Below are 13905 nucleotides of genomic sequence, written 5' to 3'. Positions count from 1 at the left end.
TATTGGTGAATTCTTTATTAAGCAGAACATAGCTAGATTTTGTCAAACAGTTTCTCTCCGCTTAACATGCATTGTTACTTAAAAGCCAATGTAGGATCTGCTTCTCTTCTTCCTCCCTACCCACATGGTACCCAACTTCGTGTTAATTGTTCAAGGTGTAAAAAAAGTCATGTCGGGAAGGGAAGTATTTTGGGGGGAGGTAATTAAAAATGTCATTTAAAATTTAATATCTACAAAAAATCTAGGCTATATGTACATTATTACCAACAGAGAGGCATAGGAGCACAGTGCAATTTAAGACTTAGAACTTGTGGCTTCAAGGGCAAGTCTAGGGCTATAAAAATATGGGCCACCATTAGCTTAGAGACCAATAAATTAGCCTTAAGCCTCAGGCTCCATATGGTAGGTCCTGCCTCCACTTTCCTCCTAAATCTGACCACCTCTATAGTTGCACATAAATGCAAGAGATACTTTTGGGGCAGGGGTTGCTGAAATACTGGCCAAGGATGGCATGTTTGGCAAATGGACAACACAGGGAAGGTTTGCATATTTCAGTGCACTTTTGTTTGTGGAAAGTGTTTTGGTAGTCATGTCACCTCTTGGCACATCCCAGCTGCTCCAGAAACACACTTGCCAGCTGCCATAGATAAATAAGTTAAGTTTTCCATTAGATCATTAGCTTTACAGCAGCCCCATAAAAAAAGATCCATTCGATCAAGTCAAGTGCAACACAGAGGGGCAAGAGCAGCTCTTAAACCTGGCATGGGCCCCTTTCAACCTTCTTCACAAACAGAGCTCAAAGCAGCAAATCTAAAAATCACACCATCAAACGGAGGGTAAGACCACATGAATGCTTCATATTATAAACCTCCCAGGATGTATGTTTACAAGCAAATTTCCCACATTTGTTCTGATATGATGAAGCCAGCCCAATGTAAATCACATTGTTAAGTTTTAAATGATGAAACATTCGTTTCACCCTAATGAGGTGACCATCGGTATTTACTGCTTTAGGGAGAAAGTATAAGCCCCCTTGATGAAATATACAAACTATCACCATGAAGGTGCATTATTTTAATATTTTCTGTGGAAAATGTCAAGCAGATAAGTGTGTGCGTGGTAAAACATTGTGTGTGAGCCTACAACTCTGGGAAACTGGGATAAGAATTAGCTGTCATCCTGCACCACTTTTAGCTTGATACTGACCTATCAACATGTGAACAGACCCTGTATCATCTTAAATTACTAAATGGAAGAGAGTATCTGAAAACAATTTCTGTTCTTTGGAAAAGTTTCAGTTGTGCCAAGCACCAAAACATTTTAAAGCTGGGTTGTTGTTTTTTAATTAAAAAAAGAATAGCATTAAGCCTAATTAATATTCCTCCCATTGCCCCCCAATGCAAATACAGGAAATGTGCATCACCACTGCAGAGAATTCGGCTTTCCTTTTCAGACATCAAAGTACAAAATGCACAACACAACAAATCTGAAGTGTGCAAGCGCATCTTTCAGCATAAGCATCCTTTAAAGTATCCATCAGCAGGAACCTGAGCATTTCCCAATTATGTGTATTTGGAAGAGACAAGCACCAGAAAGACAATGTCTGTTTTCTCTGCAACACGCTGTGTCACATTGACTCTAGAACCTAGACCAGAGTACAAAGAATTCGGGGGGGGGGGGGGCGTGGAATAACCTCTCAGTAAGAACAGAAGCTACATCAGTGGTCCTCAACCTTGGGCCTCCAGATGTTTTGAGACTACAATTCCCATCTTCCCTGACCACTGGTCCTGCTAGCTAGGGATCATGGGATTTGTAGGCCAAAAACATCTGGAGGCCCAAGGTTGAGGACCACTGAGTTACATGACTCGAACCCTCATTTTCAGGAGAACATAAAAAATGAAAACAATTAGTTTTGTGATGGTCCCATATATTTCAAACTCTGGTCCCAAGGCAGCCAGACCCACAGCAGTAGGTAGCCTTCAAAGGCTCATCCCTGTTTTAAAAGTGAGGGCAGGGGTGGATAATCACCATGGAGGGGCAGCTAAGGAAAACCACAAGTTGCCAGGTGGATACACAGCCCTGTATGTTTGTTCCTTTGACCCCGGCAATGTTTGTTCCTTTCCTCTTGCTCTCTATGCTTGCCCTTGGGGGGGGGGAACACCTTCCCTCCAACAAATTAAGGTTCAGAGACCAAACATAACCCCCACTATCACCACTGAAAGTGATCTTTCTTGGGTCTTCCTGGCCTTTCCGTTTGTACATGAAATTCAACATGCAAAAGCATGTCAGCTGCTACTGATAATGTGGGTTTCAGAGAAGCGTAAGGTTCAAGCTTGCTTGCTCCAACACAAGCAATCTGTTATTTGGTATAGTGAGGGCTGCAATTTTTCACTGTCCTCTTCTGGATAAGCTGTCTAGATTATCAAGCCAAGCAAGTCTGGAGTGCACTCTTGATATTTGGGAATATTCTCCTTGGCAAGAAATCAGTTCTTTCAGAAGACCACCCAACGTCCTGCAAAAAATACAATTTTACCTGCTTTTCCCAAAGATTGATCATACAGGCAACAAACAGCCCTTTCAAAACCTAGGGAAGTTGTCGTTCATGCCCATCAGCCATATCATACCACACTGTACGTTGAGTGTGGGAATCGTAAGAATCCCCAAACTGACGCTATAATCTTTCCTGGAATGAGAAGACTTGGAAAATATTGGTGTGTGGCGGGAATACAAGAGACATGCTGACACAGTGTCAAATAAATCTTATGTTAAATATCGGGTACTGGATATTCTGATATATTGACTCCACCTGATACTGGCATCCAACTCTACACCAAAGGATACAAAGAAAAAGAAAAACAGCAGATGAGGCAGCAAGGCATTTGTCTCCTGCATTTTCCTTCTTCCCTACCCATCACCCAAAGCACACACAAAAACCTTTCCTGGGCAGTATCACATTGTCCTCCTGTACAGTTTAAGTATTCAGTTCAGCTTTCAGACATACCACCTGACCTCATTCACTCAGCTAAGTCATCCAGTTCCCCTTGAAGATGTCACTGAAGTACTTCTGCTAATGCAATTGTGGAAAATGTTAACAAAAACATGCTTAAAAATGGCCTGCATTTATTTCACACACCTGCTTTCCTCTCAAAGTAGCTTTGTATCATCCTAAGACTATGTGCGTGCACATGCATACACATGACAACATTCATAATTATGAAGACAGAATGGTTGATTTTTTTTAAATGAAAGCTTTTCAGCTGTTGAACTAGCAGTCTTGCCAAACTGCATCACCTGATGTTGGGATGAAGTCAGTTGAGTGCAAGGACAGTCAGTTCCTTAGCTGAATCCCAAGGAATGGATTTTTAAACTATTGAATCCTTATATTTGGTCCTGTCTAGGGTTCTAGACCATGGAAGGGAAATCCAGGTCGTTTGTTGGAACTCCCAACTCTCATCTATCAGCATGGTCAATGGCCAGAGATAATGGATGTGGTGGCCATACAACACTTACGAGGGCCACAGGTCCCACAGAAGTCCTGGTGTAAACTAGGTTAGGGCAGCACCACTTTTATGACTGTTGGAACAAACACCAAAATCTCTTCTCACTGCACTTGACATGTTTGCTGCAGAAGGCACTGCCTGCAACACCAATGCTTCCTGAAACAGCTATGCGTGGTGCCGCCCTTAAGCAGCTTGATACAGAAACATAGGGTTGTCATTCCCAGTACTCTCAGTAATCCTGGGCAGAAGGTCTTAGGAATTATTAGGATATATAATATTATTATATCATGATCTGGCATTGACACAGATGGAGGGTGGTGGCAGGTCCCCAAAAGAAGCATAGTTGAGATCTAGTGGAAATGAAGACCACTATTTCCAGCAAAGCCAGTTTATAGTGAACACATTTCAAGTTATTTGTGGGATACCAAGAATTTAGGTGAAATGGAAACTTTTAGATGCTATTTTGACTCTTTCCCACTTCCTGTGCATTTGGCTCTTGGTGCTAAGGCCACACGGCTCAGTATATACAGCATAAAATTATTATTATTTTACTGTTAAGTTTCAAATTATCTAACATGTTCAACACATGATCAAAAACTCCGTGCCAGCATATGACTTGGAAACACAATCGCAAAACCTTAGTTCTGCCTTTGTTTCAGGCCTTGGCAAGTGGCACTGCACAATATTAGCAACTACAATCTGTTCTTTGGTCAAGTATTATTATTCCTTAATTCTGAATCAGACTTTGGAAATCCTTGCCCTGACCTAGCTGAAGTACTTGCCATATTGAGAGGCTAAGCAGAGGCTCTTTAAGCAAGCTGGCAGATCTTCAGCTGCTCAGAATTTTCTACTGTTATGCATAATCCTTCGCAATAATTTACTGGAAATGTACAAGTGGGGAGGTTTCCTCCGTGCAAAAAGTTAAAAAAAATACGTGGTTAAAGAGTATGAAGTTGAACCATGGATACTTTGACTTCATAATGCATATGTGCGAAAACAGCACACTGCACTTCTGCCAATGAACAGCCTATATAGGATTTTTAGTAAATTAAATAATAGCCATTGTAACTGAATTCACTGGAAGACATAGTCAACAGCAGTTATTTTCTTAGTTTAGTATGCTTCTGAGAATCAAATTCTCCAACATGATTTTTCTAAAAATTGAACAAGGCATATTTTTTTTTTTGCTTCCAAGGCTATTCTTAAATATTTTGAGGCAAATATCCAAAGATCAAGGTATTTTCATATTGTGCTAATAAAATGGCCGCTTCCACTTGCACAAAGAAACCCACCAGACTAATAGTCTCATTCCCACCCCTATCTTTGTGTATTTGGGAAATGCTCTTGATAACACAGATTGCTACAAAAGCAACTTCAAAAAATACATACATGTTGTAATGGGGTTTTGCCTTGTGCTGCCTACCTTCTGTGGCCACAGCAAACACCTAATTGGTATCAATATAGCAAGAGCAATTCAAGTATCACAGAAGGCCCTCTGAGGAGGCAGACCTTCAGCATTCAGGTTTTGAAGAGCTGCATCATTAGCTCTGCCAAAAGGTAGAGCAGGAATATGTGAAAGGAGGAAAAGGAAGGTGGTTTGGAATGCTACTCCCTCCCAATCTGGTTCTTCATCTGACCACACACACACACACACACACACACACACACACACACACCAGAGCTAAAGGCAGACACTCATTAATCCAACAAGCAACACTAGAATTCATCCTGGAAACTGGAATTGTGGTGACACCTTGGAGCTGAAGGAATTCTAAACAGGGAAAGGGAAATGTCCACAAAGTTCTATCCTGCTCTGAAATGTTATTTGCTACTTACTCTAATGAAGGAACACTTGGAACCCAGTCTGAAATATCATGATGGATAAAGGCCCTGGGAGGATTCCTGCTTTGTCCCTTAAAGAACTGACTAACAGTCCTTAAGAGGCAAGTCAATCACCATTGTAATAATAAAGACCAAAAAAAAAAAAGCACTATGTAAAGGGACAAGGAAAAGACTTTGGTTGATTATTTCATGTTAAATATATTCAAATTAGCTAGCTGTCAATGATTTCATCAGAAGCCTTAGCTGAATAAACTGGCTGGTCTTGCACTCTCAAGGAGGTTAGACTGTAGTCATGAAAACGAAAACATCGTGACAGAAGCACTGCAGCATCCTTAGCAATGCCCACCTTGCAGCGCGATGGGGAACACACTCACTGCCAACAGTGGCCGCCGCGATCTCATTGTGACAAACAAATAAGGAATCAGCATTTTAAAAATGTAAGCCAAACTCCTCCCTAGGGCAAGACCTTAAAGCAATAGGAAGAAAAGCTAGGTTTTGTTTTGCTTTTCACAACACACCAGTTCTAGTTGTTGTTGCCACTTCAGTTTTGTGAGTAAAAAGTCGTTCTGTTTATGCTAAGCAGTCCGTCAGTGTTTGGTTCAAGAATCTTGGTCTTTGAGCCACACAGAGTTCTGAGGAGTGTGCCTTGTCTATCAAAAGACAGGGAGAGAACTCAGTCTTCAGTCTCTTCGTATGTTGTCTCGTCAAAAGGACGGTCAAGGAGAGGTACCAGTCGATGCCGGGAGTATTTCAACTGCAAGAGGTCTCCAACTTCATTTATTTCCTTTAAAGCCTGGAAAAAAGAGGAACATCAGGTGCTTTTTTTTCTTTTAAAGGATTGCTACAATGCTACATGAAGAAAAGGTGGGGAAACACAATGGCTAGGCTAGGATCTAAAGAGATGTTTGTGCTCATGCAATGGGATTGTACTAGCATAATTGATTTCCTTTACCTTTCTGCTTTAATCCATGGCTAGGGAATCTGTAGCCCCCCATGAGATCCTAGATTTAAATTCCTATCAGCTAGCATGGCTAAGAGTCGGGGACCATAAGAGTGCAGTATTCCAGAAACATCTGGAGGGCCACAGATTCCCCATGCTTGCTTTAGACAGCCAATCTTATGCTCTAAACTGCTTTTGAAACCCGCTTAGTTTCAAAAGGAGATCTGCATGCAGCCCAGGGGAGGGTTTCAGGCTGAGAAAACTCAAAACTGGGCTGCTGGCCTAAATTTTCTTCTTGTTGATTTTTTTTACATTTCTCTCCAACTTTCTCTTTCCTCTCCCTGGTACTAAGGACAATTTCCTGGGTTCAGAATGTGCCTAGAGGCACCCTTGTTTTTTAATTCTAGCTATAGTATGCCTTTTGCACCTGGCTCTGGCTGGTAGACTTGGGGGTTCTAGTAAAAAACACAGAGTGGCTCTAACAAGCCTGAAGCTTGCCCAACCTGGTTTACACCTGCCACTAGTTCCAATGTGGACAGAACTTAAGTTTGCAAAAGCTCCTAAAGCTCTAGTAAGAAAAAACCAGTAGACACACAAAATTTCCTCCCTAGACAGCATACATACATTTATCTGAAGCACAAATCCTCACCCCTTCTCTTTCCGCAACTCTCTTTTATGAAGTCCATTCTTCTCCAGGGACATCATGTGGGGGGAAATAACAACTCTCCTGCCCCACCCACAATTCGGTAGCTCTTATCCCCACACAACCTATGTGGCCCCAATAACGGGCAACAGAAAGTGAATAAATGAGTGCCATATGCCAAGAAACCTCAAGGTGGTGACACAGTTTGAGAAAGCCGCCCCCCCCCCGCAAACCCCAAACAGAGGCCACATAAGCTCTGAATTCAAGAGGGGCAGGGCGGGGGGGGGGGAGGGTAGAAATTGCCAAACACTGTCTAATTGTGAGCATATTTTAAGCACAGCTTTAGCAAAAGGCAACATGTGGAAATAATTTGAGGTTGAATTTCTGTTGAAAGAGTCCGTTAACTGTTATTCTTGAACTCAGATTTAGGATTTTATTAATTTAAAACAAAGAGAAGCATGTGACTTGCAAAGACTACAAAGGAAATGGCATGGCTGAACTCTGACTTCAGGAAAGTGTAATATATTTTTCATCACTGAAAAGAAAGCACCAGCCCACAGGGATGCAGGTTACGAGGGGCTCTGCTCTGATCCAGGGCCAAAGTATTTTCAGGCAAGGAAGTTTTATTTACATTAGAGTTATACATTGTACCAGAGAACCATTGTTCATCATGTGGGTTGATTTAATAAGGAAGCATTACAAATATCAGGTTTAATATATATTTTTTAAGATACCTCCACACTCAACACAGAGTAGGTGGGGAGAGAAAAGGAAAAAAATGAGAAAAGATGTGCTCTTCAGCCAGTAAGAGGAAGGTATGTAGGTATGTGGACCAGCTCTGTAAGGTCTCTTTTTTAATAATAATAACAATAATAACAATAATAATAATAATAATAATAATAAAGTCATTCATTTACTCTACAAAAATAGTACACATTCAGCTCCACTTGCTTTCATGTTCTTCTCATAGCTAATTCTTTTAATCCTGCAAATATGCAGCACCAATTTTTTATTCCTGCACGTTTTTATCCCATGTATACATACAAAGGTGAGGTAAGGCACCACACATTCAGATCAATAACTGTTAAGTTAACAGATGGCAATATTTTTAGAAGTGTTTCTGAAGTAAAAGGGGGGGGGATTCTCAGCCGTTACTAAAAATTGTAGCAGCCTTTTGGGAATACATTAAAACACAGTGATGCTGTGCATATAGACTGGTGTGTAAACACAAAGCACAAGAAATTTTAAATGTATCATTTAATTGTATTTAGCTCAACATGCTTATAAGTAAATTACGCAGCCTCTTTCCAAATGCAGTGTCACAAAGTCACAAATGTTGTCTAGAATATCTTCATACAGCTCTTCTCCTGACAATCAACAGTTAAATAATACCATGGCTGATTCAGAACAGGGCCTCTAGCGTCACACCAAAGGACAGAATTTCCCCCCACTTAAGACTTACAAACCAAAGCACTCTTACTTAGGTTTTGCAGTGCCCCATTGCAATCATAAGAGAATGCAGTAACTTTAAAAACACCAGAATTAGGAGGACACTGGTCCAACCTAAGCACATGTCTCGTGATGTGCTGCTCCTGACCAGAAGATCTCTTTCATACTCAATTGCTAAGACTAGTTAAAAGATGACAGAGCAGGGACAAACTTGAATACTTACAATATCAAGTATCTCTTTGGTAAGCACTGCAGACAGACAAAATCTGGCTCTGGATTCAATGATCGGAGTGGCAGGAAAACCCACGACCACAACGGCTATGTGCCTTTTCAACATCTCTCGTCCAAATGCACTGTGAAGGAAGCAAGACAAGATTAATGAAGCAACAGCAACAGCAGCAATACAAGGCCTATGCTGCCTGGAGGCGGCGGCGGGGGGGGGGGGGTTCGTGAAGAATGCCTGGGAGGCCACTGTTCTGACTGCTTGCCTTAGAAACACACAGCGACTGCATACAAAGGTCTCTTTTGTTCAGTCCGGAGGTGGTCTTTCTAGAAAGGTTTCACTGTATTAAGTTCGCACAAAGCTGAAAGATTCTATTTGGCAGAGGCTGGTCTTTTAGCAGGCTACTTCTAAACGGATTTGTAACTTAAACTTGAAAGTATCTTTGATAGAACACAGAAACTTCAGCTTTGGAGCTCACTCACCAAGAATTCCACCCCCCCTCCCTTGCCAACTGCTATCTGAGCAGATTCTGCTTGCGCTGTGCAGAAATATCCAGGAATGCTCTGTGATTCCATGCAGTGACCAAAAAAAAAAAAAAAGGCAAGTAGGATGTGGAACCGGGCAATAATCCAGCATCCCAAGAGTCTGGGAGTCTAACCTCCTACAGAAGTAGCTTCATATATCCCTGCTCCCATATGTCAAATGTCAATTCCCTAACCGTTTCTTCTGCTACTGCTGTAGAACCAACTATGTTGCAGGGAGTTGGACATACATCCAATTGTTACTACTTCTGCAACAGCTAAACGATCACTATCTCCCTATATAACCTACCCAATTTTTGCTGGCATATACAGCATCAAAGGTACAACAGGTGAGTCTTCATTTCCATAGATGATGAAGCCCATTTCCTTAAGCCGTCTTCGGAAATACTTGATGTTGTCAGCCAACTGTTGTATACGCTGCCTTCCTGAAAGGGAAAATCAAACAAATGAGGTTTTTGTAACTGATTCCAAAATCACATTTTGATGCCAACACAGGTGAAAATAGCTTGAGAAAGGTGGGAGCACATACTAAAAAGAAGAAGAATAAGAATTATGAAATGCTATCTCCTTCTGCCTTGGAAAGGGCTTCAATGTGGCCAAGATTATATTGACTGGAGAAACTAGCCCGTCTCAAGCATTATAAGTATAAGACATGAGTGGGAAGAGTGGAGAAATCCCTCTAATTCTCCATCAGCGGGGACTGAAGGGGTTCAAATACCAGCTTAGAATTTAGAATCACTATCAGTCTCAGTTTCCCATCTGCCAAGTGGTTAATGGATGGTGCAAGGTCTCAACTTCCAGGATATGGAAGGTTACAAATCAATCCCCACTTGGTTTACAGGATTCAGAAATGAAAATTTGAGATTTTTTAATCATTAACAGCTCCTGACTATGAGACACCAAGAATATCTGTATCATAATACTAGATGGATTTCCATGCCTATGAAAAAATGACTATGGCTTAAACATTGTTTTTGACATCTTTGGAGGACAAAGAGAAAGACTTGTGTTTAACTTCACTTCATTATCCCCAGGACTTGCTGTCCTTTAGGTTCTTGAAGTGCCTGACCCAGATAGAGAGAGAGAGATATCTGGAGAACCCCTACAGCACATTCACCACTGATCTGTCAAGACTAATCTTGCAGCTATTTATTCGAATTATAGCCAAATTTGTTAATATGTGAAATCACTAGTATGCAACATTAGTCAGAGAACATTTTCCCACAGAGAATTTCATTTGCACTTGTTGAATAAACTAACAGATAATGAATGCATGTTTCTTGGATAGGCTGGTATTTTAAATAATTTTGCAGCAACAGGATTTTCCTATAGGAAGCTGATGGTAAACCTTCATATCCAGTAAATAAGTGGCAGAGAATAAGTGGTGTGGTATGTCTGCCATACTTTTAAGATGGTAGTCTCTCTAATGGCAGCAAGGACCACCCATAGGGAGCACCAGGGTTCAATGGCAACAAATACATTTCCTCTGAACTCATCAAAGCCAAGCATAAGTTGAATTCTTATTCCACAAACAAGCAGGGGAAGCCTGCAGCATCAGTGTTTGTTTTATACCCCAGCTAGTCCTTTGATGAGAAACTGATTTCACTGGAGGCCATTAGGGTTTAAAAGCAAAGTAATCACCCACAGAGGATAACAAGATCTTCCTCCCTCTACACTTGCAACACAGCTTTTCAAACAGGCATCTGTTTTGTAACTATGCAACATCCCACCCTCCAATTTCTAAAGCTTGTGATTATACTACTAACATTGCATTCTTTTCCAGTGCTTATTCCTAACGTCATCTGCACAAAAGGAAACGGATATTAAAAGTTTGTGCATCTGCTCATATTTGTGCACTGCATAACAATTCAACAGACCTTTTCAGGAGGACAAGACTAGTTTCTATGAAGTTTCAAGTGTCTGTTCCTTTACATAACACATTCAATTCACAAGAAGCTTTATTGCTGGTAAAAAGTGAAATTTAGCTACGAAGTATGACATTTTGATGCCCAGGTACAAAGATAGGCTAGGTCACTAAAAGTAGATTAAAAACCTGTTTTTATATATAGTTTGCAGCCTGTTAAGTACACAGCACTGATTTTGAGCACCCAGCAGAAATACAAAGGTGACCGGAAGAGCTTGAAAACAACTGCTTGCTGTTTGGAGATGCTGAGGGGGTAGAGATTGCAAAAAGGAAGCCACGCATGCACTTATAACAAGATTAACAAGCTCTGAATGAAGCACTTAAACTACTCTTCACTCTCCTTCCATGATGACAGATTGTCCACGACACCATTATGCAGAAGTGGCACTTAGCTCTGAAGTTGCCGCTTTCCTGCCCAAGGCATCCAAAGCTAAGCACTATCCCTATCAAAAATCTCATCAAGCATCTCCCAGGGCTGCTTCTAATTAGTTCACACATCCCTAGTGTTCAGGATGTACACATGCAAGGGTGTGGGAGTCTACCTTAAGCTCATGAAGCTTAATCTTCTCTCACACTATGCAGTGCCTTTAATGTGAACTGCACCTTACAGGGACAAAACACCTGTGCAAGTGGGTCTCATTCATGTGATATATTATGCAAGCAAAGAGGCAGACTTAGCTAAAGAAGGCTACTCATATAAGCTCCAGTTCACATTAAAGGTTCTATGTGGGTTGGGGAAAGTGTACACCGGTATACTCATGCTGCCTCCAGTTTCTCTATGAACCAACAACATGGAATAACTGGAACCATGATAAAGCATAATCTGTGACGGTAGAACTGTAGCAGTGATAAGCAGGGTTTTAACACACACACACACACACACACACACACACACACACACACACACACATTATGATGCCTCACTCCTGAAAGTGCACAGCACAGAACTAACAAAAGAAATCAGGGCTGATGAGACCACTCCAACAAGCAGATGCCTGCAGGAAAAGAGACTGTCCACTAACTATCATATTAAGAATTATTTCCTGCAGCACTTCAGTGTTGAGTGAAGAAATGCGAGGAAAGTCATTATCATGCTTGTTCTGAAATACTACATGGTCCACTTCATTCATTTTAAGCAGTTCTCCTGAAACATTAGTTCTTGTGTATTTCTTTAGCTTTTTATAATTCTTATTTCCAAGGAAAATGCATTTTTGATTCAGGGTCCTCAATCTACCATGGTATTTCCCCCCAAACCAATCTGGATATGGAAGGTCACACACACCATTTTCTTTTATTCTTCTCTGAACACCTGTGGCAAATGGAAAGAATGTATTGGTTCAGTGAATTTTCTTGCTCAATTTATTAGTCTGTGTTTTCTCTTTCAATTTAATATTTTGCTACATAACAAAACAAGGGTTTGTAGCGCTCCAAAACCACACTGTTATTATTCAAGATTAGGTAAAACTATTGTGAATGGCAGTGCGTCAGTAGCAAAGATATTTTTTTCACAATCATAGCCACATTGTGTAGAGTAAATGCACTCTAAGCTGTGTTTGGTTGGATTTGGACCCAGTCTTTTACAACTTGCACTCAAACCATCTCTCATGGAGTGTCAGCTACAACTCTCCAGTAAACCACAAGAAAATAGCAAATTCTATAGTTTCACTGAGTGAGAAGTGGCCATCGCAAGTGTTGGCCATCAACTAAGGAGATTCAACACTCTGAAACTCACCTACAGGTGGTACCTAACATCAGGAAAACTAGTGCTAATATGCCCAGGAACCTCACCAAAATGCTGGAGAGGGTCACCTTAACAGGCACGTATTTCCACATGTGGTGGGAGTGTCCCAAAATCCAACAACCATACGGGAAATAAGTAAAATAACCAAGCAAACATTAGAAATGACCCCAGAATTGGCCTTACTAAACATTTTCCAAGACAATAATGCCCAAGTACACTTCAAAGAACTCATAAACCACTTACTCTCAGCAACCAGAAGCACCATAATCAGACACTGGAAAGACCTGTCAGGAGTAAGCATGGACTAATGGTACTAAATAGTATGGTAAACAGCCCTACTAGAAAAATTAACCAATAAGCTGAAACTAACACGGGGACAAATAGAAGAAGACTCCCCTTCATCACATACACAGCCCAACAAGACAATGACAAAAATCCACCAACAGCATACAAATCAATATGGCTAACCTGATCCAAAACACCCACCCACCCACCCCACTCACACACAAAACAAAGACCACCACAGCCAACCACAAATGAACAACCATATCCTAGGCCAACCCCAACATCTCTCACCACCAAAGGGACACAAGCGAACAGCAGAGAACCTACACAAGCTACGCTGACAATAAACCATACATATATTAAGAAACATCGTCACACAACCCCAACCCCCACCCACCCTCCCCCATCTACCCTTTTCTTCCCAATGTCTCAACAAATGAATGATTTGTAAAAATGTTATGAGAGACATTGCACATATCTTTGTAAACCAATAAAACCTTTAATAAAAAAACAAACAAAGTAGGAAAATTCAAATTGAGATTAAACAAATTAATAATTAATAGATGGCATATATATATATATATATATATATATATATATATATATATATATATATATCACTTCTATTATCAGAAACAATATGCCTACAAATGCCAGTTGCTTCAGATTGTAAGTGGGAGAGTGGTCTTGAACACATGCCCTGTTGGTGGGATTCCCAGAGACATCTGGACTTTATGGTGAAAGGTAGGTAAGAAATCTTATTTAAAAGAATAAGAAGGCCAGTGAGCTTGAGCTTCCCACCACTGCTGTAACAGC

General features: G+C 40.8%; 1 protein-coding gene across 1 annotated transcript in view; it reads right to left on the bottom strand.

Moving 5' to 3' along the window:
• Nucleotides 1–13905, bottom strand: part of SPTLC2 (serine palmitoyltransferase long chain base subunit 2) — a 69197-nt gene continuing 55292 nt past the window's right edge. Inside the window, exons 10-12 of the mRNA XM_035107965.2 lie at nucleotides 9429–9564; nucleotides 8598–8727; nucleotides 1–6135 (exon numbers count right to left, since the gene is read on the bottom strand). Coding sequence (XP_034963856.1) covers nucleotides 6016–6135; nucleotides 8598–8727; nucleotides 9429–9564 — 386 coding nt within the window. The 3' untranslated portion in view covers nucleotides 1–6015. The remainder of the gene's footprint in view (nucleotides 6136–8597; nucleotides 8728–9428; nucleotides 9565–13905) is intronic.

Source organism: Zootoca vivipara, chromosome 1, assembly GCF_963506605.1.
Source record: "Zootoca vivipara chromosome 1, rZooViv1.1, whole genome shotgun sequence".
In the NCBI taxonomy this organism is placed as follows: domain Eukaryota; kingdom Metazoa; phylum Chordata; class Lepidosauria; order Squamata; family Lacertidae; genus Zootoca; species Zootoca vivipara.
The sequence above is the reverse complement of the archived record's forward strand: the minus strand, read 5'-3'. Positions and strand labels throughout refer to the sequence as shown.